We start from the raw sequence: 26,246 nt of genomic DNA on the forward strand, positions 1-26,246 counted from the left end.
TATGACAGAGAGAGAGTTAGTATGGAAACCTGCTGTACCGATGACTATGACAGAGAAAGAGTTAGTATGGAAACCTGCTGTACCGATGGCTATGACAGAGAAAGAGTTAGTATGGAAACCTGCTGTACCGATGGCTATGACAGAGAGAGAGTTAGTATGGAAACCTGCTCTACCGATGGCTATGACAGAGAGAGAGAGTTAGTATGGAAACCTGCTGTACCGATGGCTATGACAGAGAGAGAGTTAGTATGGAAACCTGCTGTACCGATGGCTATGACAGAGAGAGAGTTAGTATGGAAACCTGCTGTACCGATGGCTATGACAGAGAGAGAGTTAGTATGGAAACCTGCTGTACCGATGACTATGACAGAGAAAGAGTTAGTATGGAAACCTGCTGTACCGATGGCTATGACAGAGAAAGAGTTAGGATGGAAACCTGCTGTACCGATGGCTATGACAGAGAGAGAGTTAGTATGGAAACCTGCTCTACCGATGGCTATGACAGAGAGAGAGAGTTAGTATGGAAACCTGCTGTACCGATGGCTATGACAGAGAGAGAGTTAGTATGGAAACCTGCTGTACCGATGGCTATGACAGAGAGAGAGTTAGTATGGAAACCTGCTGTACAGATGACTATGACAGAGAGAGAGTTAGTATGGAAACCTGCTGTACAGATGACTATGACAGAGAGAGAGTTAGGATGGAAACCTGCTGTACCGATGGCTATGACAGAGAGAGAGAGTTAGTATGGAAACCTGCTGTACCGATGGCTATGACAGAGAGAGAGTTAGTATGGAAACCTGCTGTACCGATGGCTATGACAGAGAGAGAGTTAGTATGGAAACCTGCTGTACCGATGGCTATGACAGAGAGAGAGTTAGTATGGAAACCTGCTGTACAGATGACTATGACAGAGATAGAGTTAGTATGGAAACCTGCTGTACAGATGACTGTGACAGAGATAGAGTTAGTATGGAAACCTGCTGTACAGATGGCTATGACAGAGAGAGAGTTAGTATGGAAACCTGCTCTACCGATGGCTATGACAGAGAAAGAGTTAGTATGGAAACCTGCTGTACAGATGGCTATGACAGAGAGAGAGTTAGGATGGAAACCTGCTGTACTGATGGCTATGACAGAGAGAGAGTTAGTATGGAAACCTGCTCTACCGATGGCTATGACAGAGAAAGAGTTAGTATGGAAACCTGCTGTACAGATGGCTATGACAGAGAAAGAGTTAGTATAGGAAACTGCTGTACCGATTGCTATGACAGAGAGAGAGTTAGCCATCGGTACAGCAGGATTCCATACTATGATAGAGGGAGAGTTGGTATGGAAACCTGCTGTACCGATGGCTATGACAGAGAGAGAGTTAGTATGGAGACCTGCTGTACCAATGGCTATTACAGAGAGAGAGAGTTAGTATGGGAAACTTCTGTACCAATGGATATAACACTGAATATCTTCACAGTAATTATACAATATTTGTTAACATAAACATTTAGCTTTTACACTTGAGAACCAAATTAGTCATAGCCTCCTGTAATTCAACTGTGGAGCACCTTGTCAGTATGGATGAGGCTGTAATATGATGATATTCCTAGCTTAATGCATACATTTTTTGTAAGCAATATGTCCAAAATTCCCAAATGTAGTATCAGAATGTAATACTGTTAGATATACAGTTGAAATCGGAAGTTTACATACACCTTAGCCAAATACATTTAAACTCAGTTTTTCACAATTCCTGACATTTAATCCTAGTAAAAATGTCCTGTTTCGGTCAGTTAGGATTACCACTTTATTTTAAGAATGTGAAATGTCAGAATAATAGTAGAGAGAATGATTTATTTTAGCTTTAATTTCTTTCATCACATTCACAGTGGGTCAGAAGTTTACATACACTCAATTAGTATTTGGTAGCATTGCCTTTAAATTATTTAACTTGGGTCAAATGTTTCAGGTAGCCTTCCACAAGCTTCCCACAATAAGTCGGGTGAATTTTGGCCCATTCCTTCTGACAGAGCTGGTGTAACTGAGTCAGGTTTGTACGCCTCCTTGCTCGCACACGCTTTTTCAATTCTGCCCACACATTTTCTATAGGATTGAGGTCATTGCTTTGTCATGGCCACTCCAATATATAGATACTTTTGTACCCGTTTCCTCCAGCATCTTCACAAGGTCCTTTGCCTTTGTTCTGGGATTGATTTGCACTTTTTGCACCAAAGTACATTCATCTCTAGAACGCGAGTCCTTCGTGAGCGCTATGACGGCTGCGTGGTCCCATGGTGTTTATACTTGAGTACTATTGTTTGTACAGATGAACGTGGTACCTTCAGGCGTTTGGAAATGGCTCCCAAGGATGAACCAGACTTGTGGAGGTCTTTTCTTTTGATTTTCCCATGATGTGAAGCAAAGAGGCACTGAGTTTGAAGGAGACCTTGAAATACATCCACAGGTACACCTCCAATTGACTCAAATTATATCAATTAGCCCATCAGAAGCTTCTAAAGCCATGACATCATTTTCTGGAATTTTCCAAGCTGTTTAAAGGCACAATCAACTTAGTGTATGTAAACGTCTTACCCACTGGAATTGTGATACAGTGAATTATAAGTGAAATAATCTGTCTGTAAACAGTTGTTGGAAAAATTACTTGTGTCATGCACAAAGTAGATGTCCTAACCGACTTGCCAAAACTATCGTTTGTTAACAAGGAATTTGTGGGGTGGTTGAAAAACAAGTTTTAATGACACCAACTTAAGTGTATGTAAACTTCCGACTTCAACTGTAGTAGTACAAACTAAGTACCACACAGTAAACAGTACGTAATACAGTAGTTATACTCAGTAGTAAATAGTACGTAATACATTATTTAGACTCAGTAGTAAACAGTGCGTAATACATTATTTAGACTCAGTAGTAAACAGTGCGTAATACATTATTTAGACTCAGTAGTAAACAGTAAGTAATACAGTATTTAGACTCCGTAGTAAACAGTATGTAATACAGTATTTAGACTCCGTAGTAAACAGTATGTAATACAGCATTTAGACTCCGTAGTAAACAATATGTAATACAGTATTTAGACCCATTAGTAAACAGTACGTAATACAGTATTTAGACTCAGTAATAAAACGTACGTAATACAGTATTTAGCCTCCGTAGTAAACAGTACATAATACAGTATTTAGGCTCCGTAGTAAACAGTAAGTAATACAGTATTTAGACTCAGTCTGTCTACTCCACATTGATGTACGTATGGCCTATCTCTACCTAACCAATCAGAGCTGTTGTGTTGTGGACGCCCTTGGTGTTGTGGCACTGATTACTTATCGGCTGTGTGTGTGTGTGTGTGTGAAGAGAGGTTTGGACAGGCTGCCATGAGAAAGCCCCCCTGCACGCGTCAGTCTGTTCCAGACCGCTCCGGCACCTGCCTGCTGTAGAGGTGAGTCAGGAGGCAACACACACACACACAGAAGGAGAACAAGGAAACACCCCCACACAGAGCCACATGTGGGCGAGCCAAGACAGAGGGCGCCTACAGGGAGCAGGCAGACAGCTGTGGGAGTTGAGGAATCCAACTTTCCTCCCCGTCGCATTTATTCACCATAACTTTACAAATCACTTAGGGCTGGGACGATAATATTTTGTCCATGGAAAAAATGAAATCATGTAGCAGATCAAACCCTTTAGTCCTTTAAAAACCTGCTGTCAAATATTGTGTGCTACAGCTTGATAAATAAATACATTTGACTCTGGATGACAACATAATATCTATTTCCAACATTAGGACTGCTTTCCTAAAGGAGGTAAATCCACTTTGTGTTATGCTTCCTTGCCACACTACCAAGGAGTATTGCGATACTGATATCATCCCGGCCCTAAAATCACTAGCAATGTGACAGCTACAGTAGACAGGTGCATCTAAATTCTGTCATTATAGCCAAACAGTTCTATTTTCGTTTCATCAGACCAGAAGACATGTCTCCAAAAAGTATGATCTTTGTCCCCATGTGCAGGTGCAGGTGCTTTTTTATGGTGGTTTTGGAGCAGGGGCTTCTTCCTTGCTGAGCGGCCTTTCAGGTTATGTCGATATAAGACTCGTTTTACTGTAGATATAGATACTTTTGTACCTGTTTCCTCCAGCATCTTCACAAGGTCCTTTGCTGTTGTTCTGGGATTGATTTGCACTTTTCGCACCAAAGTACGTTAATCTCTAGGAGACACAACGCGTCTCCTTCGTGAGCGGTATGACGGCTGCGTGGTTCCATGGTGTTTATACTTGAGTACTATTGTTTGTACAGATGAACGTGGTACCTTCAGGTGTTTGGAAATTGCTCCCAAGGATGAACCAGACTTGTGGAGGTCTCCAATTTTTTTCTGAGGTCTTGGCTGATTTCCCCATGGTGTCAAGCAAAGAGGCACTGACTTTGAAGGTAGGCCTTCGAATACATCCACAGGTACACCTCCAATTGACTCAAATTATGTCAATTAGCTTATCAGAAGCTTCTAAAGCCATGATGTCATTTTCGTAAATGTTCCAAGGCACAGTCAACTTAGTGTATGTACACTTCTAACCCACTGGAATTGTGATACGGTGAATTATAAGTGAAATAATGTCTGTAAACAATTGTTGAAAAAATGACTTGTGTCATGCACAAAGTAGATGTCCTAACCGACTTGCCAAAACTATAGTTTGTTAACAAGAAATGTGTGGAGTGGTTGAAAAACGAGTTTCAATGACTCTAACCTAAGTGTATGTAAACTTCCGACTTCAACTGTAGGTGTTCCTTTTGTCCAGGTGGGAAAGGGCAGTGTTGAGTGCAATAGAGATTGCATCATCTGTGGATCTGTTGGGGCGGTATGCAAATTGGAGTGGGTCTAGGATTTTTGTAATAATGTGAGCCATGACCAGCCTTTCAAAGCACTTCATGGCTACAGACGTGAGTGATATGGGTCAGTAGTCATTTAGGCAGGTTACCTTAGTGTTATTGGGCACAGGGACAATGGTGGTCTGCTTGAAACATGTTGGTATTACATACTCAGTCAGGGACAGGTTGAAATTGTCATTGAAGACACTTGCCAGTTGGTCAGGGCATGCTCGGAGTACACGTCCTGGTAATCCGTCTGGCCCTGCGGCCTTGTGAATGTTGACCTGTTTAAAGGTCTTACTCACGTCAGCTCCGGAGAGCGGGATCACACATTCGTCTGGAACACCGCCTGGTATGGCAACTGCACCGCCCGCAACCGCAGGGCTCTCCAGAGGGTGGTGCAGTCTGCCCAATGCATCATTACTGCTTTACTCATACGTACATACTGTATTCTATTCTAATGTATTTTAGTCAATGCCACTCCGGCATTGCTCATCCTAATATTTATCTATTTCTTAATTCAATTTTTTTGCTTTTAGATTTGTGTGTATTGTTAGATACTGCTGCACTGTTGGAGCTAGGAACACAATTTCACTACACCCACAATGACATCTGCAAAATATGTGTGTGACCAATAAAATTGGATTTGATTTGATATTCAGACTGTAGCACTGTGATAAACAGAACAGAGATACAAGGTGTGGTATATTCAGACTGTAGCACTGTGATACACCGAACAGAGATACAAGGTGTGGTATATTCAGACTGTAGCATGCTTGTGTGCGAGAAGTAAGCCCATAATTCCTGTAGCCTATGTATCCTTGCATAGTGTTTGAGCGTGTGTGGATGCTGCCTGCGTGGTTCAAGCCTGGTTTAGCGCAGGAACAGGAGTGTCACTGTGTTCTCTCACCCTGAGATGCCAACCTCTCCACTCCCTCCTAGCTCTGGAGTAGCAAGCCCCATCTGTCGCCTCCCTCTCTCCCCACCAACCTGCAGCAGTGCTGGGGTGGCCCCGGGCCTTCTCCCAGGATTAATGATTGCATCCTGATCTGGGTTAAAGAGAGAGGGAGAGGCGTGGGCCCAGCCTGTGGGACCTGGCACAGGCAACACATTCTGCTGTCTTATTTAAGGCAACATAATACTATCAGTCGGATATCAAAGAGAGCTGTTGAAACGTGACATGGGGAGATTTGTCCAATATCGGGTTGCATGTGCATTGTACAACACAGGTACTGTATATCAAATCAAATTGTATTTGTCACATGCACCAAATGCTTACTTACAAGCTCTTAACAAACAAAGCAGTTCAAGAAAGAGTTAAGAAAATATTTACTAAATAAACTAAAGTAAAACATTTAATAAAACGAACAATAAAATAACAATAACAAGGCTATATACAAAGGGTACCGGTACCAAGTCAATGTGCGGGGGTACAGGTGTCACGATCGTCTTGCGAAGAGAGTGAGGACCAAAATGCAGCGTGTGGAAAGTACATCTTCTTTATTAAAGAAAGAAGACGAAAACGACACGAACACTATACAACTAAACAAAACAACAAAACAGACGACCGTGAAGCTAATCAAACATAAGTGCTGACACTAAACACTTAGACATAGACAATTACCCACAAATGCATGATGCCCATGGCTGCCTTAAATATGGCTCCCAATCAGAGACAAATGAAAGACATCTGTCTCTGATTGAGAACCACTCAGGCAACCATAGACATACCTAGACACATTCACTCAACCATAGACATACCTAGAAACATTAACTCAACCATAGACATACCTAGAAACATTCACTCAACACAAACTCATACACTACACCCAACACCCCCTTTACCATATAACCACCCAAAACGACAAAACACAAACATTCCCCATGTCACACCCTGACCTAACTAAAATAATAAAGAAAACAAAGAATACTAAGGCCAGGGCGTGACATAACCCCCCCCCTTAAGGTGCGAACTCCGGGCGCACCAGCATAAAGTCTAAGGGAGGGTCTGGGTGGGCGTCTGTCCACGGTGGCGGCTCTGGCACTGGTCGTGGTCCCCACCCCACCATAGTCACTACCCGCTTTCGTAGCCTCCTCCAAATGGCCACCCTCCACATTAACCCCACTGGATTAAGGGACATCACTGGACTAAGGGGCAGCACCGGACTAAGGGGCAGCACCGGACTAAGGGGCAGCACCAGGATAAGGGACAGCACCAGGATAAGGGACAGCACCAGGATAAGGGGCAGCTCCGGACTGAGGGACGGCAGCTCCGGACTGAGGGACGGATCCTGGCTGGATGACGGCTCTGGCGGATCCTGGCTGGACGGCTCTGGCGGATCCTGGCTGGACGGCTCATGGCTGGCTGACGGATCTGGCTGCTCATGGCTGGCTGACGGATCTGGCTGCTCATGGCTGGCTGACGGATCTGGCTGCTCATGGCTGGCTGACGGATCTGGCTGCTCATGGCTGGCTGACGGATCTGGCTGCTCATGGCTGGCTGACGGATCTGGACGCTCATGGCTGGCTGACGGATCTGGACGCTCATGGCTGGCTGACGGCTCTGGCAGATCCTGTCTGGTTGGCGCCTCTGGCAGATCCTGTCTGGTTGGCGGCTCTGGTAGATCCTGTCTGGTTGGCGGCTCTGGCAGATCCTGACTGACGTACTGGCTCCCTTGAGCACCGAGCCTGCCCAACCTTACCTGGTTGAATGCTCCCCGTCGCCCGACCAGTGCGGGGAGGTGGAATAACCCGCACCGGGCTATGTAGGCGAACCGGGGACACCATGCGTAAGGCTGGTGCCATGTATGCCGGCCCGAGGAGACGCACTGGAGACCAGACGCGTTGAGCCGGCTTCATGGCACCTGGCTCAATGGCCAATCTAGCCCTACCAGTGCGGGGAGGTGGAATAACCCGCACCGGGCTATGAACACGTACAGGAGACACCGTGCGCTCTACTGCGTAACACGGTGTTCGCCCGTACTCCCGCTCTCCACGGTTAGCCTGGGAAGTGGGCGCAGGTCTCCTACCTGCCCTCGGCCCACTACCTCTAAGCCCCCCCCCCCCAATAATTTTTTTGGGCTGACTCACAGGCTTCCTACCGCGTCGTCGTGCTGCCTCCATTCGCCAGTATCCCTCCTCGCACTGCGCCAGAGAATCCCAGGCGGGCTCCGGCACTCGCCCTGGGTCGATCGCCCACCTGTCGATCTCCTCCCACGTAGTGTAGTCCAGATTACGCTCCCATTGCCATTCCTCCTTGCGCTGCTCCTGTTGCCGCTTATCACGCTGCTTGATCCCGGATTGGTGGGTAATTCTGTCACGATCGTCTTGCGAAGAGAGTGAGGACCAAAATGCAGCATGTGGAAAGTACATCTTCTTTATTAAAGAAAGAAGACGAAAACGACACGAACACTATACAACTAAACAAAACAACAAAACAGACGACCGTGAAGCTAATCAAACATAAGTGCTGACACTAAACACTTAGACATAGACAATTACCCACAAATGCATGATGCCCATGGCTGCCTTAAATATGGCTCCCAATCAGAGACAAATGAAAGACATCTGTCTCTGATTGAGAACCACTCAGGCAACCATAGACATACCTAGACACATTCACTCAACCATAGACATACCTAGAAACATTAACTCAACCATAGACATACCTAGAAACATTCACTCAACACAAACTCATACACTACACCCAACACCCCCTTTACCATATAACCACCCAAAACGACAAAACACAAACATTCCCCATGTCACACCCTGACCTAACTAAAATAATAAAGAAAACAAAGAATACTAAGGCCAGGGCGTGACAACAGGTTAGTTGAGGTAATTTGTACATGTAAGTAGGGGTAAAGTGACTATGGATAAATAATAAACAGTCCAGGTGGCCATATGATTAATTGTTCAGCAGGCTTATGGCTTGGGGGTAGAAGCTGTTAAGGAGCCTTTTGGACCAACACTTGGTGCTCCGGTACCTCTTCCCGTGCGGTAGCAAAGAGAACAGTCTATGACAAGTTTTTGGGCCTTCCTCTGACACAGCCTAGTGTATACACTACTGTTCAAAAGGTTTGAATCACTTAGAAATGTCCACTTTTTTAAAAGAAAAGTACATTTTCTGTCCATTGAAATAGCATCACATTGATCAGAAATACAGTGTAGACATTGTTAATGTTGTAAATGAGCAGTGAGAGGCCCCGGTGCACAACTGAGCAAGAGGACAAGTACATTAGACTGAGCAAGAGGACAAGTTTATTATAGTGTCTAGTTTGAGAAACAGACACCTCACAAGTCCTCAACAGGCAGCTTCATTAAATAGTACCCGCAAAATACCAGTCTCAACGTCAACAGTGAAGAGGCAACTTCGGGATGCTGGCCTTCTAGGCAGAGTTGCAAAGAAAAGCCATTTCTCAGACTGGCCAATAAAAACAAAAGATTAAGATGGGCAAAAGAACACAGACACTGGACAGAGGAACTCTGCCTAGAAGGCCAACATCCCGGGGGCGCCTCTTCACTGTTGACGTTGAGACTGGTGTTTTGCGGGAACTATTTAATGATGCTGCCAGTTGAGGACTTGTGAGGTGTCTGTTCCTCAAACTAGACACTCTAATGTACTTGTCCTCTTGCTCAGTTGTGCACCGGGGCCTCCCACTCTTTTTATTCTGGTTAGAGCCAGTTTGCGCTGTTCTGTGAAGGGAGTAGTACACAGCGTTGTACGAGATCTTCAATTTCTTGGCAACTTCTCGCATGGAATAGCCTTCATTTCTCAGAACAAGAATAGACGTACGCGTTTCAGAAGAAAGTTCTTTGTTTCTGGCCATTTTGACCCTGTAATCAAACCCACAAATGCTGATGCTCCAGATACTCAACTAGCCTAAAGAAGGCCAGTTTTATTCCTTCTTTAATCAGGACAACAGTTTTCAGCTGTGCTAACATAATTGCAAAAGGGTTTTCTAATGATCAATTAGCCTTTTAAAATAATAAACTTGGATTAGCTAACACAACGTGCCATTGGAACACAGGAGTGATGGTTGCTGATAATGGGCCTCTGTACGCTTATGTAGATATTCCATACAAAAATCTGCCGTTTCCAGCTACAATAGTTATTTACAACATGAACAATGTCTACACTGTATTTCTGAATAATTTGATGTTATTTTAATGGGCAAAAAAATTGCTTTTCTTTAAAAAAACAAGGACATTTCTAAGTGACCCCAAACTTTTGAACGGCAGTGTATGTCCTGGATGGCAGGAAGCTTGGCCCCAGTGATCTACTGGGCCGTACACGGTATCCTCTGTAGCAACTTACGGTCAGTTGCCGAGCAGTTGCCATACCAGGCAGTGATGCAACCCGTCAGGATACTCTCGATGGTGCAGCTGTATAACTTTTGAAGGATCTGGGGACCCATGCCAAATCTTTTCAGTCTCCTGAGGTGGAAAAGGTGTTGTCGTGCCCTCTTCACAACCTTCTTGGTGTGTTTGGACCATGATAGTTTGTTGGTGATGTGGACACCATGGAACTTGAAACTCTTGACCTGCTCCACTACAGCCCCATCGATACATGTTGTCCATTAGGTCTTATACGTGCTTTGTACATAGCATTCCAATGGAAGTGGAAGATATATATAGATATCGCTGCAATAGTGTAAAATAAGAAATCAGAGCTGAACCGTCACCTCCTTTAGTTAATGTTGACCTATTCAGACTCCTCTAGTTGAACTTACTATGCACTAGTGTCCACCGCTTGGGACAATTAGCATGTCTAACTAGATGCTTCTGGCAACAGATGTGCAAAGAGTCCTCTCAGGGAAACCATGATCTCACACCTCTGGTAATGCCCCTTGGATCATCACTTACTAAACAACCAACTCCAACTCAGAACAGAAAAGTTGGAACCAAATCCCATGCCTCAGTCTCAGTCTCTCTTTTACATCTGTACAACTGTGATGTGGAAGCCCCAGAGAAGTGTTTTTTCCTACAGAAGGTCAACTCTGAGCAGGCTGGACAGCATCTATCATGATGTGAGGAGGAACGGGGCACTGTAGCCGACTGTGTGAGTTAACGACGGCCCCCTCTCCCTGACCACATCTGCACATTGCATTATCATTAGAGCTCCCACATCTCTCAGGATCACTGACAAAAGTGAACAATACCAACATTCAGCTGCAACCATATGGGGGGAGAAAAAAGAAACAAGTGTACTAGCATCTGTCTGGCAGTATTCAGAAGCTACGTTTCAAGATGAATTTCACGGTGTTAAGAAAGTTTTTCTCCCCCCCTCTCTCTCTCTGACACTAAAATGTATTGCTAGGTGCACTCCATTCTGCTGTATCTTGCAATTACCAGCAGTCCCTTAATGTGGCATCTTAATGGGGCTGTGGGTTGTCTGCCGTCCCAGATGGTAGAACAAGGTGCTTTCCGCAACTCCCTCAGAGACTTTGAATCCAGCTGGATTAAGTTTTTCCTCAAGATCAGCACTGGAATTCTACCTTTTGGCTGTGATTAGCGGTAAACCCAGCCTTTAGTCTCTTTCTACCTTTTCTGTGATGGCATACTATACAGAGTAAATTAAAAGACTTCAATAATGCCTTGAAAAACAGCCAAAAGAAGATTAGAGGTCACCTTCATAGTTGTTTATGATGTTTGAGGGATTTTGAACAAGGTGTGAATGGGGATTATGTGAAGGGAAATATACTGAGAGTCAAGTGTTATGGAAGGAAAATGTTCACACTATAAAATGATAAAGATTATTATTGGCAGTGGAATTCAGGCCTTTATATTACCTTTAACCCAAACGTTACTGTACGTCCACTCTGCTGATTAACTTCACATTGACAGATTATTATATATATTTGTTTTACAATAATGTTTGTGGAGATATGCTCTGAAGGTCGACTGACCGAAAGCTTAGCCTCTATTAAAAGAGAAGTGTGCAGAGACTTTTTCCTGTTTCTCCCCCCCCCAAAGAATTACAATAATAAAAACTATTGAAACAAAATAATCATTGTACTAAATGTGATGATATTACATGGTAAATGTCACTTCTGTATATTAGTCATTTTGACTATTGGGTGTTACATCTCCCCCTGTCCCACAATATCAAAATGTCCTCCAAACCTCCTAACATTCCAAAATGTCCTCCAAGCCTCCTAACATTCCAAAATGTCCTCCAAGCCTCCTAACATTCCAAAATGTCCTCCAAGCCTCCTAACATTCCAAAATGTCCTCCAAGCCTAACATTCCAAAATGTCCTCCAAGCCTCCTAACAATCCAAAATGTCTTCCAAGCCTCCTAACATTCCAAAATATCCTCCAAGCCTCCTAACATTCCAAAAATGTCCTCCAAGCCTCATAATGTTCCAAAATGTCCTCCAAGCCTCCTAACGTTCCAAAATGTCCTCCAAGCCTCCTAACATTCCAAAATGGACTTCCAAAGACTTTGGCAATTTGTTTTCCCCAAACACCCTGCCATGGTGTCAAGTCAAACACCCTGCCATGGTGTCAAGTCAACTGTCTAAGTATCTTCTGTAGGTTTTATTTCTGTCATGCTGATAAGCTACCCAGCTCTTTTCAACCCCTTGCCCAAACAGGACTGTCCCTCCTGGGCAAATCAAATATTTAAAGTAACAACAGCCCAGGCGCCATAAAGCTGATGGGTGGTGACACTACATCTGTCGGGGTGGGGGAGGGGTGTGTGGTCGCAGCAGCTGCCGGAACGAGTCTGGACACTGCTGACGCCGACACCTGTCCGTTCTGGAGACACAGGGCCAGCAAATGTCCAGCCACATGCAGCCACAGTCTAACAGCCATGTTGCTACTGTTACTCAAGACAGAGTGCTGTTTCTGGCAAATGAAAACCACCACTGAGTCACAATAAATGGAGATTAGAGGGGCAAGGCACTAATTGTAAATCAATCTGGATAACAGCAAAGTTTTGGAAAAACAGATTTTTGTTCTGGATCTGTAATGTTGTTTGTTTGTTGTACAGTTTGTTTTATTTACCATAAAATGTATACATTCAATTCACCTGAGTGGCACAGCGGTCTAAGGCATTGCATTGCAGTGCTTGAGGCGTCACTACAGACCCGGGTTCAATCCCAAGCTGTGTCACAGCTGGCCGTGACCGGAAGACCCATGAAGTGGCACCTAATTGGCCCATCGTCGTACCGGGTTACGGGAGGGTTTGGCCGGCCGTGATGTCCTTGTCCCATCACGCTCTAGCGACTCCTTGTGGTGGACCAGGCGCCTGCAAGCTGACTTCGGTTGCCAGTTGTACAGTGTTTCCTCCGACAGGCAGGGTCTCAGCTAGGGTCACAGCTGGGGTCTCAGCAGGTTCTCAGTAGGGTCTCAGCAGGCTCGGCTAGGTTCAGGGCAGGGTCTCAGTAGGGTATAAACAGGGTCTCAGCTAGTCTCAGCAGGGTCTCAGCTGGGGTCTCAGCAGGGTCTCAGCTAGGGTCTCAGCAGTGTCTCAGCTAGGGTCTCAGCAGTGTCTCAGCAGTGTCTCAGCTACAGTAGGGTCTAAGCAGGGTCTCAGGAGGGTGTCAGCTACAGTAGGGTCTAAGCAGGGTCTCAGCAGGGTCTCAGCCAGGGGCTGGCTTCCGGGTTAAGAGAGCAGTGTGTCAAGAAGCATCGCGGCTTGGCAGAGTCGTGTTTCGGAGGATGCATGGCTCTCGACCTTCACCTCACCGAGTCCGTAGGGGCGTTGCAGCAACGGAACAAGACTGTAACTACCAATTGGGGAGAAAAAGGGGTAAAAAGAAATATAAACATTTTTTATTATAGATTCACATAGTATATATTGACTTGAGAGATTGTATCAGGTAGTGTTTCAAAGCTACTGTGCACATCAACCCCTGCTGTCCTGTCCACATACATAGGTAATAGGCTTTCCATCTCTATGTATCTGTGTCTCATTATCATCCACACAAAATAAACAGATACACACGTTTAATGACTAATGGAAACTTCAAGTCACAAAAACTCAAAAAGAAAGTTTTCACTCCCAGGCCTTTTGCCCTTGTGTTTACTGTCTGAGACCCTGCTGAGACCCTAGATGAGACCCTAGCTGAGACCATAGCTGAGAATCTGCTGAGACACTACTAAGACCTTAGCTGAGACCCTGCTGAGAACCTGCTGAGACCCTAGCTGAGACACTACTAAGACCCTAGCTGAGACCCTGCTGAGACCTTAGCTGGGACCCTGCTGAGACCCTACTGAGACCCTACTGAGACCCTAGCTGAGACCCTGCTGAAACCCTGGCTGAGACCCTGCTTAGACCCTACTGTAGCTGACACCCTCCTGAGACCCTAGCTGAGACCCTAGCTGAGACCCTGCTTAGACCCTACTGTAGCTGAGACACTGCTGAGACCCTAGCTGAGACACTGCTGAGACCCTAGCTGAGACCCTGCTGAGACCCCAGCTGAGACCCTGCTGAGAGCCCAGCTGAGACCCTGCTGAGACTAGCTGAGACCCTGTTTATACCCTACTGAGACCTTAGCTGAGACCCTGCCCTGAACCTAGCCGAGCCTGCTGAGACCCTACTGAGAACCTGCTGAGACCCCAGCTGAGACCCTGCTGAGACCCTGCTGAGACCCTAGCTGAGACCCTAGCTGAGACCCTAGCTGAGACCCTAGCTAAGACCCTAGCTGAGACCCTAGCTGGGACCCTGCCCTGATCCTAGCCAAGACCCTGCCCGGACCCTAGCCGAGACCCTAGCTGAGACCCCTGCTGAGACCCTGCTGTAACTGAGACCCTAGCTGAGACCATGCCCGGACCCTAGCCGAGACCCTGCTGAGACCCTAGCTGAGACCCTGCCCTGACCCCAGCCGAGTCCCTGATTAGACCCTGCTGAGACCCTGCTTAGACCCTACTGAGACCCTGCCCGGACTCTAGCCGAGACCCTGCTGAGACCCTAGCTGAGACCCTAGCTGAGACCCTTGCTGAGACCCTTGCTGAGACCCTAGCTGAGACCCTGCCTGGACCCTAACCGAGACCCTGCTGAGACCCATAGCTGAGATCCTGCTGAGACCCTAGCTGAGACCCTAGCTGAGACACTGCCCTGAACCTAGCCAAGACCCTGCTGAGACCCTAGCTGAGACCTTACTGAGACCTTAGCTGAGTCCCTGATGAGACCCTGCTGAGACCCTGTTTAGACCCTCCTGAGACCCTGCCCGGACCCTAGCAGAGACCCTAGCTGAGACCCTTCTGAGACCTTGATGAAACCCTGCTGAGACCCTGCTTAGACCCTACTGAAACCCTGCCCGGACCCTAGCCGAGACCCTTCTGAAACCCTGCTGACACCCTGCTTAGACCCTACTGAGACCCTACTGAAACCCTGCCCGGACCCTAGCCGAGACCCTGCTGAGACCCTAGCTGAGACCCTAGCTGAGACCCTAGCTGAGACCCTGCCAGAACCATAGCTGAGACCCTGCCCTGAACCTAGCCGAGACCCTGCTGAGACCCTACCTGAGACCTTACTGAGACCTTAGCTGAGTCTCTGATGAGACCCTGCTGAGACCCTCCTGAGACCCTAGCCAAGACCCTAGCCAAGACCCTGCTGAGACCCTAGCCGAGACCCTAGCAGAGACCCTAGCTGAGACCCTAGCTGAGACCCTGCCCTGACCTTAGCCGAGACCCTGCCCTGACACTAGCTGAGACCCTACTGAGACCTTAGCTGAGTCCCTGATGAGACCATGCTGAGACCCTGCCCGGACTCTAGTCGAGAGCCTGCTGAGACCCTGCTGAGACCCTAGCTGAGACCCTACTGAGAACTTAGCTGAGTCCCTGATGAGACCCTGCTGAGACCCTGCTTAGACCCTGCTGAGACCCCAGCTGAGACCCTGCTGAGACCCTAGCTGAGACCCTGCCCTGATGCTAGTCGAGACCCTGCTGAGACCCTACTGAGACCATAGCCGAGTCCCTGATGAGACCCTGCAGAGACCCTGCTTAGACCCTCCTGAGACCCTGCCCGGACCCTAGCCGAGACACTGCTGAGACCCTTCCCGGACCCTAGCTGAGACCCTAGCTGAGATCCTACTGAGACCCTGCCTAGACCCTACTGAGACCATAGCTGAGACCCGAGCTGAAACCCTGCTTAGACCCTACTGAGACCCTAGCTGAGACCCTGCTGAGACCCTGCTTAGACCCTACTGTAGCTGAGACCCTCCTGAGACCCTGCTGAGACCCTGCTGAGACCCTGCTTAGACCTTAGCTGAGACCCTAGCTGAGACCCTGCCCTGACCCTAGCCAAGACCCTGCCCGGACCCTAGCCGAGACCCTACTGAGACCCTAGCTGAGACCCCTGCTGAGACCCTGCTGTAACTGAGACCCTAGCTGAGACCATGCCCTGACCCTAGCCGAGACCCTGCTGAGACCCTAGCTGAGACCCTGCCCTGACCCTAGCCGAGTCCCTGATTAGACCCTACTGAGACCCTGCCCGGACTCTAGCCGAGACCCTGCTGAGACCCTAGCTGAGACCCTAGCTGAGACCCTTGCTGAGACCCTTGCTGAGACCCTAGCTGAGACCCTGCCTGGACCCTAACCGAGACCCTGCTGAGACCCATAGCTGAGATCCTGCTGAGACCCTAGCTGAGACCCTAGCTGAGACACTGCCCTGAACCTAGCCAAGACCCTGCTGAGACCCTAGCTGAGACCTTACTGAGACCTTAGCTGAGTCCCTGATGAGACCCTGCTGAGACCCTGTTTAGACCCTCCTGAGACCCTGCCCGGACCCTAGCCGAGACCCTTCTGAAACCCTGCTGAGACCCTGCTTAGACCCTACTGAGACCCTACTGAAACCCTGCCCGGACCCTAGCCGAGACCCTGCGAGACCCTAGCTGAGCCCCTGGCTGAGACCCTGCCAGAACCATAGCTGAGACCCTGCCCTGAACCTAGCCGAGACCCTGCTGAGACCCTACCTGAGACGTTACTGAGACCTTAGCTGAGTCTCTGATGAGACCCTGCTGAGACCCTCCTGAGACCCTGCCCGGACCCTAGCCAAGACACTGCTGAGACCCTTCCCGGACCCTAGCTGAGACTAGCTGAGATCCTACTGAGACCCTGCCTAGACCCTACTGAGACCATAGCTGAGACCCGAGCTGAAACCCTGCTTAGACCCTACTGAGACCCTAGCTGAGACCCTGCTGAGACCCTGCTTAGACCCTACTGAGACCCTACTGAAACCCTGCCCGGACCCTAGCCGAGACCCTGCGAGACCCTAGCTGAGCCCCTGGCTGAGACCCTGCCAGAACCATAGCTGAGACCCTGCCCTGAACCTAGCCGAGACCCTGCTGAGACCCTACCTGAGACCTTACTGAGACCTTAGCTGAGTCTCTGATGAGACCCTGCTGAGACCCTCCTGAGACCCTAGCCAAGACCCTAGCCAAGACCCTGCTGAGACCCTAGCCGAGACCCTAGCAGAGACCCTAGCTGAGACCCTAGCTGAGACCCTGCCCTGACCTTAGCCGAGACCCTGCCCTGACACGAGCTGAGACCCTACTGAGACCTTAGCTGAGTCCCTGATGAGACCATGCTGAGACCCTGCCCGGACTCTAGTCGAGAGCCTGCTGAGACCCTGCTGAGACCCTAGCTGAGACCCTACTGAGAACTTAGCTGAGTCCCTGATGAGACCCTGCTGAGACCCTGCTTAGACCCTGCTGAGACCCCAGCTGAGACCCTGCTGAGACCCTAGCTGAGACCCTGCCCTGATGCTAGCCGAGACCCTGCTGAGACCCTACTGAGACCATAGCCGAGTCCCTGATGAGACCCTGCAGAGACCCTGCTTAGACCCTCCTGAGACCCTGCCCGGACCCTAGCCGAGACACTGCTGAGACCCTTCCCGGACCCTAGCTGAGACCCTAGCTGAGATCCTACTGAGACCCTGCCTAGACCCTACTGAGACCATAGCTGAGACCCGAGCTGAAACCCTGCTTAGACCCTACTGAGACCCTAGCTGAGACCCTGCTGAGACCCTGCTTAGACCCTACTGTAGCTGAGACCCTCCTGAGACCCTGCTGAGACCCTGCTGAGACCCTGCTTAGACCTTAGCTGAGACCCTAGCTGAGACCCTGCCCTGACCCTAGCCAAGACCCTGCCCGGACCCTAGCCGAGACCCTACTGAGACCCTAGCTGAGACCCCTGCTGAGACCCTGCTGTAACTGAGACCCTAGCTGAGACCATGCCCTGACCCTAGCCGAGACCCTGCTGAGACCCTAGCTGAGACCCTGCCCTGACCCTAGCCGAGTCCCTGATTAGACCCTACTGAGACCCTGCCCGGACTCTAGCCGAGACCCTGCTGAGACCCTAGCTGAGACCCTAGCTGAGACCCTTGCTGAGACCCTTGCTGAGACCCTAGCTGAGACCCTGCCTGGACCCTAACCGAGACCCTGCTGAGACCCATAGCTGAGATCCTGCTGAGACCCTAGCTGAGACCCTAGCTGAGACACTGCCCTGAACCTAGCCAAGACCCTGCTGAGACCCTAGCTGAGACCTTACTGAGACCTTAGCTGAGTCCCTGATGAGACCCTGCTGAGACCCTGTTTAGACCCTCCTGAGACCCTGCCCGGACCCTAGCCGAGACCCTTCTGAAACCCTGCTGAGACCCTGCTTAGACCCTACTGAGACCCTACTGAAACCCTGCCCGGACCCTAGCCGAGACCCTGCGAGACCCTAGCTGAGCCCCTGGCTGAGACCCTGCCAGAACCATAGCTGAGACCCTGCCCTGAACCTAGCCGAGACCCTGCTGAGACCCTACCTGAGACGTTACTGAGACCTTAGCTGAGTCTCTGATGAGACCCTGCTGAGACCCTCCTGAGACCCTGCCCGGACCCTAGCCAAGACACTGCTGAGACCCTTCCCGGACCCTAGCTGAGACTAGCTGAGATCCTACTGAGACCCTGCCTAGACCCTACTGAGACCATAGCTGAGACCCGAGCTGAAACCCTGCTTAGACCCTACTGAGACCCTAGCTGAGACCCTGCTGAGACCCTGCTTAGACCCTACTGAGACCCTACTGAAACCCTGCCCGGACCCTAGCCGAGACCCTGCGAGACCCTAGCTGAGCCCCTGGCTGAGACCCTGCCAGAACCATAGCTGAGACCCTGCCCTGAACCTAGCCGAGACCCTGCTGAGACCCTACCTGAGACGTTACTGAGACCTTAGCTGAGTCTCTGATGAGACCCTGCTGAGACCCTCCTGAGACCCTAGCCAAGACCTTAGCCAAGACCCCTGCCAAGACCCTGCTGAGACCCTAGCCGAGACCCTAGCTGAGACCCTAGCTGAGACCCTGCCCTGACCATAGCCGAGACCCTGCCCTGACACTAGCTGAGACCCTACTGAGACCTTAGCTGAGTCCCTGATGAGACCATGCTGAGACCCTGCTGAGACCCTAGCTGAGACCCTGCCCTGATGCTAGCCGAGACCCTGCTGAGACCCTACTGAGACCATAGCCGAGTCCCTGATGAAACCCTGCAGAGACCCTGCTTAGACCCTCCTGAGACCCTGCCCGGACCCTAGCCGAGACACTGCTGAGACCCTTCCCGGACCCTAGCTGAGACTAGCTGAGATCCTACTGAGACCCTGCCTAGACCCTACTGAGACCATAGCTGAGACCCGAGCTGAAACCCTGCTTAGACCCTACTGAGACCCTAGCTGAGACCCTGCTGAGACCCTGCTTAGACCCTACTTAGACCCTACTGTAGACCCTGCTTAGACCCTACTGCCCTGATGCTAGCCGAGACCCTGCTGAGACCCTACTGAGACCATAGCCGAGTCCCTGATGAAACCCTGCAGAGACCCTGCTTAGACCCTCCTGAGACCCTAGCCGAGACACTGCTGAGACCCTTCCCGGACCCTAGCTGAGACTAGCTGAGATCCTACTGAGACCCTGCCTAGACCCTACTGAGACCATAGCTGAGACCCGAGCTGAAACCCTGCTTAGACCCTACTGAGACCCTAGCTGAGACCCTGCTGAGACCCTGCTTAGACCCTACTGTAGCTGAGACCCTCCTGAGAACCTGCTGAGACCCTGCTGAGACCCTGCTTAGACCCTACTGTAGCTGAGACACTGCTGAGATCCTAGCTGAGATCCTGCTTAGACCTTAGCTGAGACCCTAGCTGAGACCCTGCCCGAACCCTAGCCGAGACACTGCTGAGACCCTAGCCGAGACCCTAGCTGAGACCCTGCCCGAACCCTAGCCGAGACACTGCTGAGACCCTAGCTGAGACCCTGCCCTGACCCTAGCCGAGACCCTGCTGAGACCCTAGCCGAGACCCTGCTGAGACCCTAGCTGAGACCCTGCCCGGACCCTAGCTGAGACCCTAGCTGAAACCCTGCTGAGACCCTGCTGAGACCCTACTGTAGCTGAGACACGGCTGAGATCCTAGCTGAGACACTGCTGAAACCCTGCTTAGACCCTACTGAGACCTTAGCTGAGACCCTAGCTGAGACCCTGCCCGAACCCTAGCCGAGACCCTGCTGAGACCCTAGCCGAGACCCTAGCTGAGACCCTGCTGAGACCCTAGCCGAGACCCTGCCCTGACCCTAGCCGAGACCCTGCTGAGACCCTAGCCGAGACCCTAGCTGAGACCTTAGCTGAGACCCCTCCCCCCCCCCCCCCCTTCATACGTCCAACCAACTAACTCTTTCAACCCAGTCTGAGCAACAACCACTACTACTACCCCCTCATAAATTCCCCCTTCCACCACACCTCACCCTACCCAGGCCAACCCCTCCTCTGACCGACCTCATCTGCTGCCTCCCTACCCCCATCACTGAGATTCAGTGATCAGGCAGGCATTGGCCTAGGCCACCCCTTGGTGAACAGCTGCTGGGCTTCTCAGGCCAATGGAAGGAGCAGAGGAAGGGGAGGGCAGAGACAGCAACACAGTAGACAGCCACAGCATCAGCCTCACATCTGCTCTAATGAGGCTGTTATGGGTCGCCTGGCAGATCCGGTATGGCCCAGGCTGCAGGGCTACCAGCTGGCCCACTTGCCGCCCCGGCGATGGCTCATTCACGACCTAGCTTCCCAATCCGTGTGCTGACCAGAGCACCCAGCCAGAGAAAGAGAGAGACCCCTATGTGTGCATTCAGAGCAGGGGAGTTGGGTAAGTTACTATCTAAATGTAATCTATTAGTTACTAGTTACCTGTTCAAATTTTTTTTAGCAGTAATGTAACTTTTGGATTACCCAAACTCAGTAACATAATCTGATTACTTTCCCCTTAAGAGCCATTAGAAGAAGACAAAAAGGATCCATCAAACTCATTTGGTGTGTCATCAGACTGTTAAACAGTCACCACTAGCCGGCCTGTGCCCAGTACCCTGCGTTGAACCTTAGTCACTGTCACTAGTCAGCTACCACCCGGTACTCTACCCTGCACCTTAGAGACTGCTGCCCTATGGACATAGTCATTAAACACTGGTCACTTTAATAATGTTTACATACTGTTTTACCCACTTACATTTTAGTCATTAAGCAAACGCTCTTATCCAGAATGACTTATAGTAGTGAGTGCATACATATTTTCATACTGGTCCCCCATGGGAATCAAACCCACAACCCTGGCGTTGCAAGCGCAATGCTCTGCTAACTGAGCTACATGTGACCACTTTATATGTATACAGTGCCTTCGTAAAGTATTCAGACTCCTTGACTTTTTCCACATTTTTTTTAGGTTACAACCTAATTCTAAAATTGATGAAATCTTTCAACCTACACACAATATCCCATAATGACAAAGCAAAAACGGTTTATTAGAAATATTCTTCAAATAAAGAACGGAAATACTACATTTAGATAAGTATTCAGAACCTTTACTCAGTACTTTGTTGAAGTACCTTTGGCAGTGATTACAGCCTCAAGTCTTCTTGGGTTTAATGCTACAAGCTTGGCACACCTCTGTTTGGGGAGTTTCTCCCATTCTTCTCTGCAGATTCTCTCAAGCTCTGTCAGGATGGATGGGGAGCGTTGCTGCACAGAGATGTTCGATCAGGTTTAAGTCCGGGCTCTAGCTGTGCCACTCAAGCGCATTCAAAGACTTGTCCCGAAGCCACTCCTGCTTTGTCTTGGCTGTGTGATTAGGGTCGTTGTCCTGTTGGAAGTAGAACCTTTGCCCCGGTCTGAGGTCCTGAGCACTCTGGAGCAGGTTTTCATCAAGGATCTGTACTTTGCAGTTTATCTTTGCCTCGATCCTGACTAGTCTCCCAGTCCCTGCCACTGAAAAACAGCCCCACAGCATGATTCTCCCACCAGCATGCTTCACCGTAGGGATGGTGTCAGGTTTCCTCCAGAGGTGACGCTTGGAATTCAGGCCAAATAGTTCAATCTTGGTTTCATCAGACCAGATAATCTTGTTTCTCATGGTCTGAGAATCTTTACGTGCCTTTTGGCAAACTCCAAGTGGGTTGTCATGTGCCTTTTATTGAGGAGTGGCTTCCGTCTGGCCACTCTACCATAAAGGCCTGATTGGTGGAGTGCTGCAGAGATGGTTGTCCTTCTGGAAGGTTCTCCCATCTCCACAGAGGAACTCGGGAGCCCTGTCAAAGTGACCATTGGGTTCTTGTTCACCTCCCTGACCAAGGCCCTTCTCCCCCGATTGCTCAGTTTGGCCGGTTGGCCAGCTCTAGGAAGAGCCTTGGTGGTTCCAAACTTCTTCCATTTAAGAATGATGGAGGCCCCTGTGTTCTTGGGGACCTTCAATGCTGCATAAATGTTTTGGTACCCTTCCCCAGATCTGTGCCTTGACACAATCCTGTCTCAGAGCACTATGGACAATTCCTTCAACCTAATGGCTTGGTTTTTGCTCTGACTTGCACTGTCAACTGTGGGACCTTATATAGGCAGGTGTGTGCCTTTCCAAATCATGTCTATTCAATTGAATTTACCACAGGTGGACTCCAATCAAGTTGTTAAACATCTCAAGGATGATCAATGGAAACAAGATGCACCTGAGCTCAATCTCGAGTCTCATAGCAAAGGGTCTGAATACTTATGTAAATAAGGTATTTCCATTCTTACAATTTTATACATTTGCAAAAATGTCTAAAAACCTGTTTTCACTTTGTCATTGTGAGGTATTGTGTGTAGATTGCTGAGGATTTTTATTAATTTAATCAAATTTAGAATAGGCTGTAATGTAACAAAATGTGGAAAAAGTCGAGGGGTCTGAATACTTTCCGAAGGCACTGTTGTTACGGATACAGGTATCCTGAGTGTGTATCCTGTGTGTGTGTATTTCCTTTCTCTCCTTATCCCCTCACAGGTGGCAATCATCATTCCCCAATCAGTCATCAATCTGAAGACACACCTCCTCCTGTTTCCATTACCCAATCACATCCCCTTTCCCTTGGTTTAAAAACCCATTCAGTTGTTTTCCCAATGTCTCTCTCCCTCTCTCTTTGTATGCAGAGATCTCTCTTTTTTTTGCAACTACATGTCACTTTGTCCGTTATCCTGCGAGTATTGTTTTGTTATGGTGTATGACTGTTTGTTTAATGGTGGGAAAAGGGGGTACCAAGCCAAGTCGCCCATGGGCATACATTACACGTAGGAATACTTTGTCTAAATACCCTAGTTAGAACTGGACGGACCACCCGCAGTATTTTATTGGTTAGGTAGTAGAGGTCGACCGATTATGATTTTTCAACGCCGATACCGATTATTGGAGGACCAAAAAAGCCGATACCGATTAATCGGCCGATTTTTAAAATGTATTTGTAATAATGACAATTACAACAATACTGAATTAACACTTATTTTAGCTTAATATAATACATCAATAAAATCAATTTAGCCTCAAATAAATAATGAAACATGTTCAATTTGGTTTAAATAATGCAAAAACAAAGTTTTGGTGAAAGTGCAATATGTGCCATGTAAAAAAGCTAACGTTTAAGTTCCTTGCTCAGAACATGAGAACATATGAAAGCTGGTGGTTCCTTTTAACATGAGTCTTCAATATTCCCATGTAAGAAGTTTTAGGTTGTAGTTATTATAGGAATTATAGGACTATTTCTCTCTATACGATTTGTATTTCATATACCTTTGACTATTGGATGTTCTTATAGGCGCTTTCGTATTGCCAGTGTAACAGTATAGCTTCCATCCAGTATAGCTCCTACCTGGGCACGAACCAGGAACACAACGAAGCAGCGTTACCCATGCTGAGCAAGGGGAACAACTACTCCAAGTCTCAGAGCGAGTGACGTTTGAAATGCAATTAGCGCGCGCTAACTAGCTAGCCATTTCACTTCGGTTACGCCAGCCTCATCTCGGGAGTTGATAGTCTTGAAGTCATAAACAGCGCAATGCTTGACGCACCACGAAGAGCTGCTGGCAAAACGCACGAAAGTGCTGTTTGAATGAATGTTTACGTGCCTGCTTCTGCCTACCACCGCTCAGTCAGATACTTAGATACTTGTATGCTCAGTCAGATTATATGCAACGCAGGACACGCTAGATAATATCTAGTAATATCATCAACCATGTGTAGTTAACTAGTGGTTATGATTGATTGTTTTTTATAAGATACGTTTAATGCTAGCTAGCAACATACCATGGCTTACTGCATTCGCGTAACAGGCAGTCTCCTTGTGGAGTGCAACGAGAGAGGCAGGTCGTTATTGCGTTGGACTAGTTAACTGTAAGGTTGCAAGATTGGATCCCCCGAGCTGACAAGGTGAAAATCTGTCGTTCTGCCCCTGAACAAGGCAGTTAACCCACCGTTCCTAGGCCGTCATTGAAAATAAGAATGTGTTCTTAACTGACTTGCCTAGTTAAATAAAGGTAATAAAAAAAAAAATATTTTTTTAAAAAAAATCGGTGAGCAAAAATACCGATTTCCGATTGCTATGAAAACTTGAAATCGGCCCTAATTAATCGGCCATTCCGATTAATCGGTCGACCTCTATTAGGTAGTTAGCTGGATTGAAGCAGGCTAGTCTAGTTTAGCGGTGTTTTGGGATATTTGTTTATTTCCTTGGGTCCAGCTCAGCCCCTTTTCCCGCCCCCCTTTACCGTGTGTTTAAAAATAAACCAATAGTGTTTGACGGTAGATTTAAGTTGTCTGTGGTTATTAGTTCTCACTGTTCCCATTTCACTGTTATAATTTGCATGAGTTATGTTACGGTCTCATTTACATCCCCCCTAGACTGCAGGGTCAAAGGGATTCGTAACATAAGTGGGGGCTCATCCGGGATCTTGTCATTACTGACACTCGTGCAGATTGTAGTGGTCTAGTACAGTGTTGAGCATCATAGCTGATGTAGCATTAGTGTTTGCTATTTGTTGGCTCTTGTGTTTTGGTAAAATGTCTACTTTTGATTTTAAATCCTTTTTGGTTAGCCCTACGTGGGAGGTTTTTGACAAATGTCGTAGAATTGATTTACTGACCTTGGCTGACCATTATTCGGTATCTATTCCGCAGAGTTTAGTTAAGGCGGAGGTTAAACAGCTGTTGTTAAATGTTTTGGTGGAAGAGCAAGTGCTTGTGTTACCGCTGCCTGAGCCTACTACCCCTGTAGGGGATGTTGCTGCTCCTGTAAGCCCGTTGGTGTCTGAGAACGAGGGCGAGGCTAAAGCTCCAGCCACATTGCCCCGTTTTGATCCACTCTCCCCACTGTCAACCGGTGATGCCAGGAGGGATGTCCGTTCAATACAGTTCCAACTGGAGGCGGAAGAGAGAGCCCAAATTAGGCGAGAGAATCTCCAGTTGGAGATGTGTAAAATTGAGGCAGAAAGAGAACAGCAGCATTTGGAGATGTGTAAAATTGAGGCAGAAAAAGAGACCAGCGGCAGTTGTTGTTCAAAATGCGCCAAATGGAACTGGAGGCAGAGACAGCGAGGCTAGCCTCCGTTCCTGCTGTGCCTGTTAGTGAGCCGTCCTCACCAGCTGTGTCTTCCAACACTTTTGACATTAGTAGGCAGATTGCTTTGGTACCTTTGTTCAGAGAGTCAGAGGTTGACTCCTATTTTTGTGTTTTTGAACATAGCCGTAGCATTGAAATGGCCTGAAGAGGTATGGTGGCTATTACTTCAGTGTAAATTAACTTAATATTGTATTCTATTCATGTTAGGTGTTACAGCACTGTTGGAGCTAGAAACACAAGCATTTCCCTGCGATAACATCTGCAAATCTGTGTACGCAACCAATAAACTTTGATTTGATCATAGGTGTCTCTGACTTGAGGTCAGACTTGCTCAGGTGAAACAAACTTAAACATTTTGCCCACATCCTTTCTGAATTTAAAAGTAATTAAGTAAGTCATCTAGTTTTTCAAAAGTATCTGTAATCTGATGACAATATTTTAGCTGGTAACGTAACTGATTAGTTTTATGTAATCAAATTACATGTAACCGATTTT

At 48.2% G+C, this 26,246-nt stretch overlaps 1 protein-coding gene across 1 annotated transcript in view; it reads right to left on the reverse strand.

Annotated features, from left to right (window-relative positions):
* LOC120046016 (cytohesin-3-like) overlaps window positions 1–25,288 on the reverse strand; it is a 62,663-nt gene extending 37,375 nt beyond the window's left edge. The window contains exon 1 of the mRNA XM_038990928.1: window positions 25,276–25,288. Coding sequence (XP_038846856.1) covers window positions 25,276–25,288 — 13 coding nt within the window. The remainder of the gene's footprint in view (window positions 1–25,275) is intronic.
* Window positions 25,289–26,246: the final 958 nt, after the last annotated feature.

Source organism: Salvelinus namaycush, chromosome 4, assembly GCF_016432855.1.
Source record: "Salvelinus namaycush isolate Seneca chromosome 4, SaNama_1.0, whole genome shotgun sequence".
NCBI classification, from domain to species: domain Eukaryota; kingdom Metazoa; phylum Chordata; class Actinopteri; order Salmoniformes; family Salmonidae; genus Salvelinus; species Salvelinus namaycush.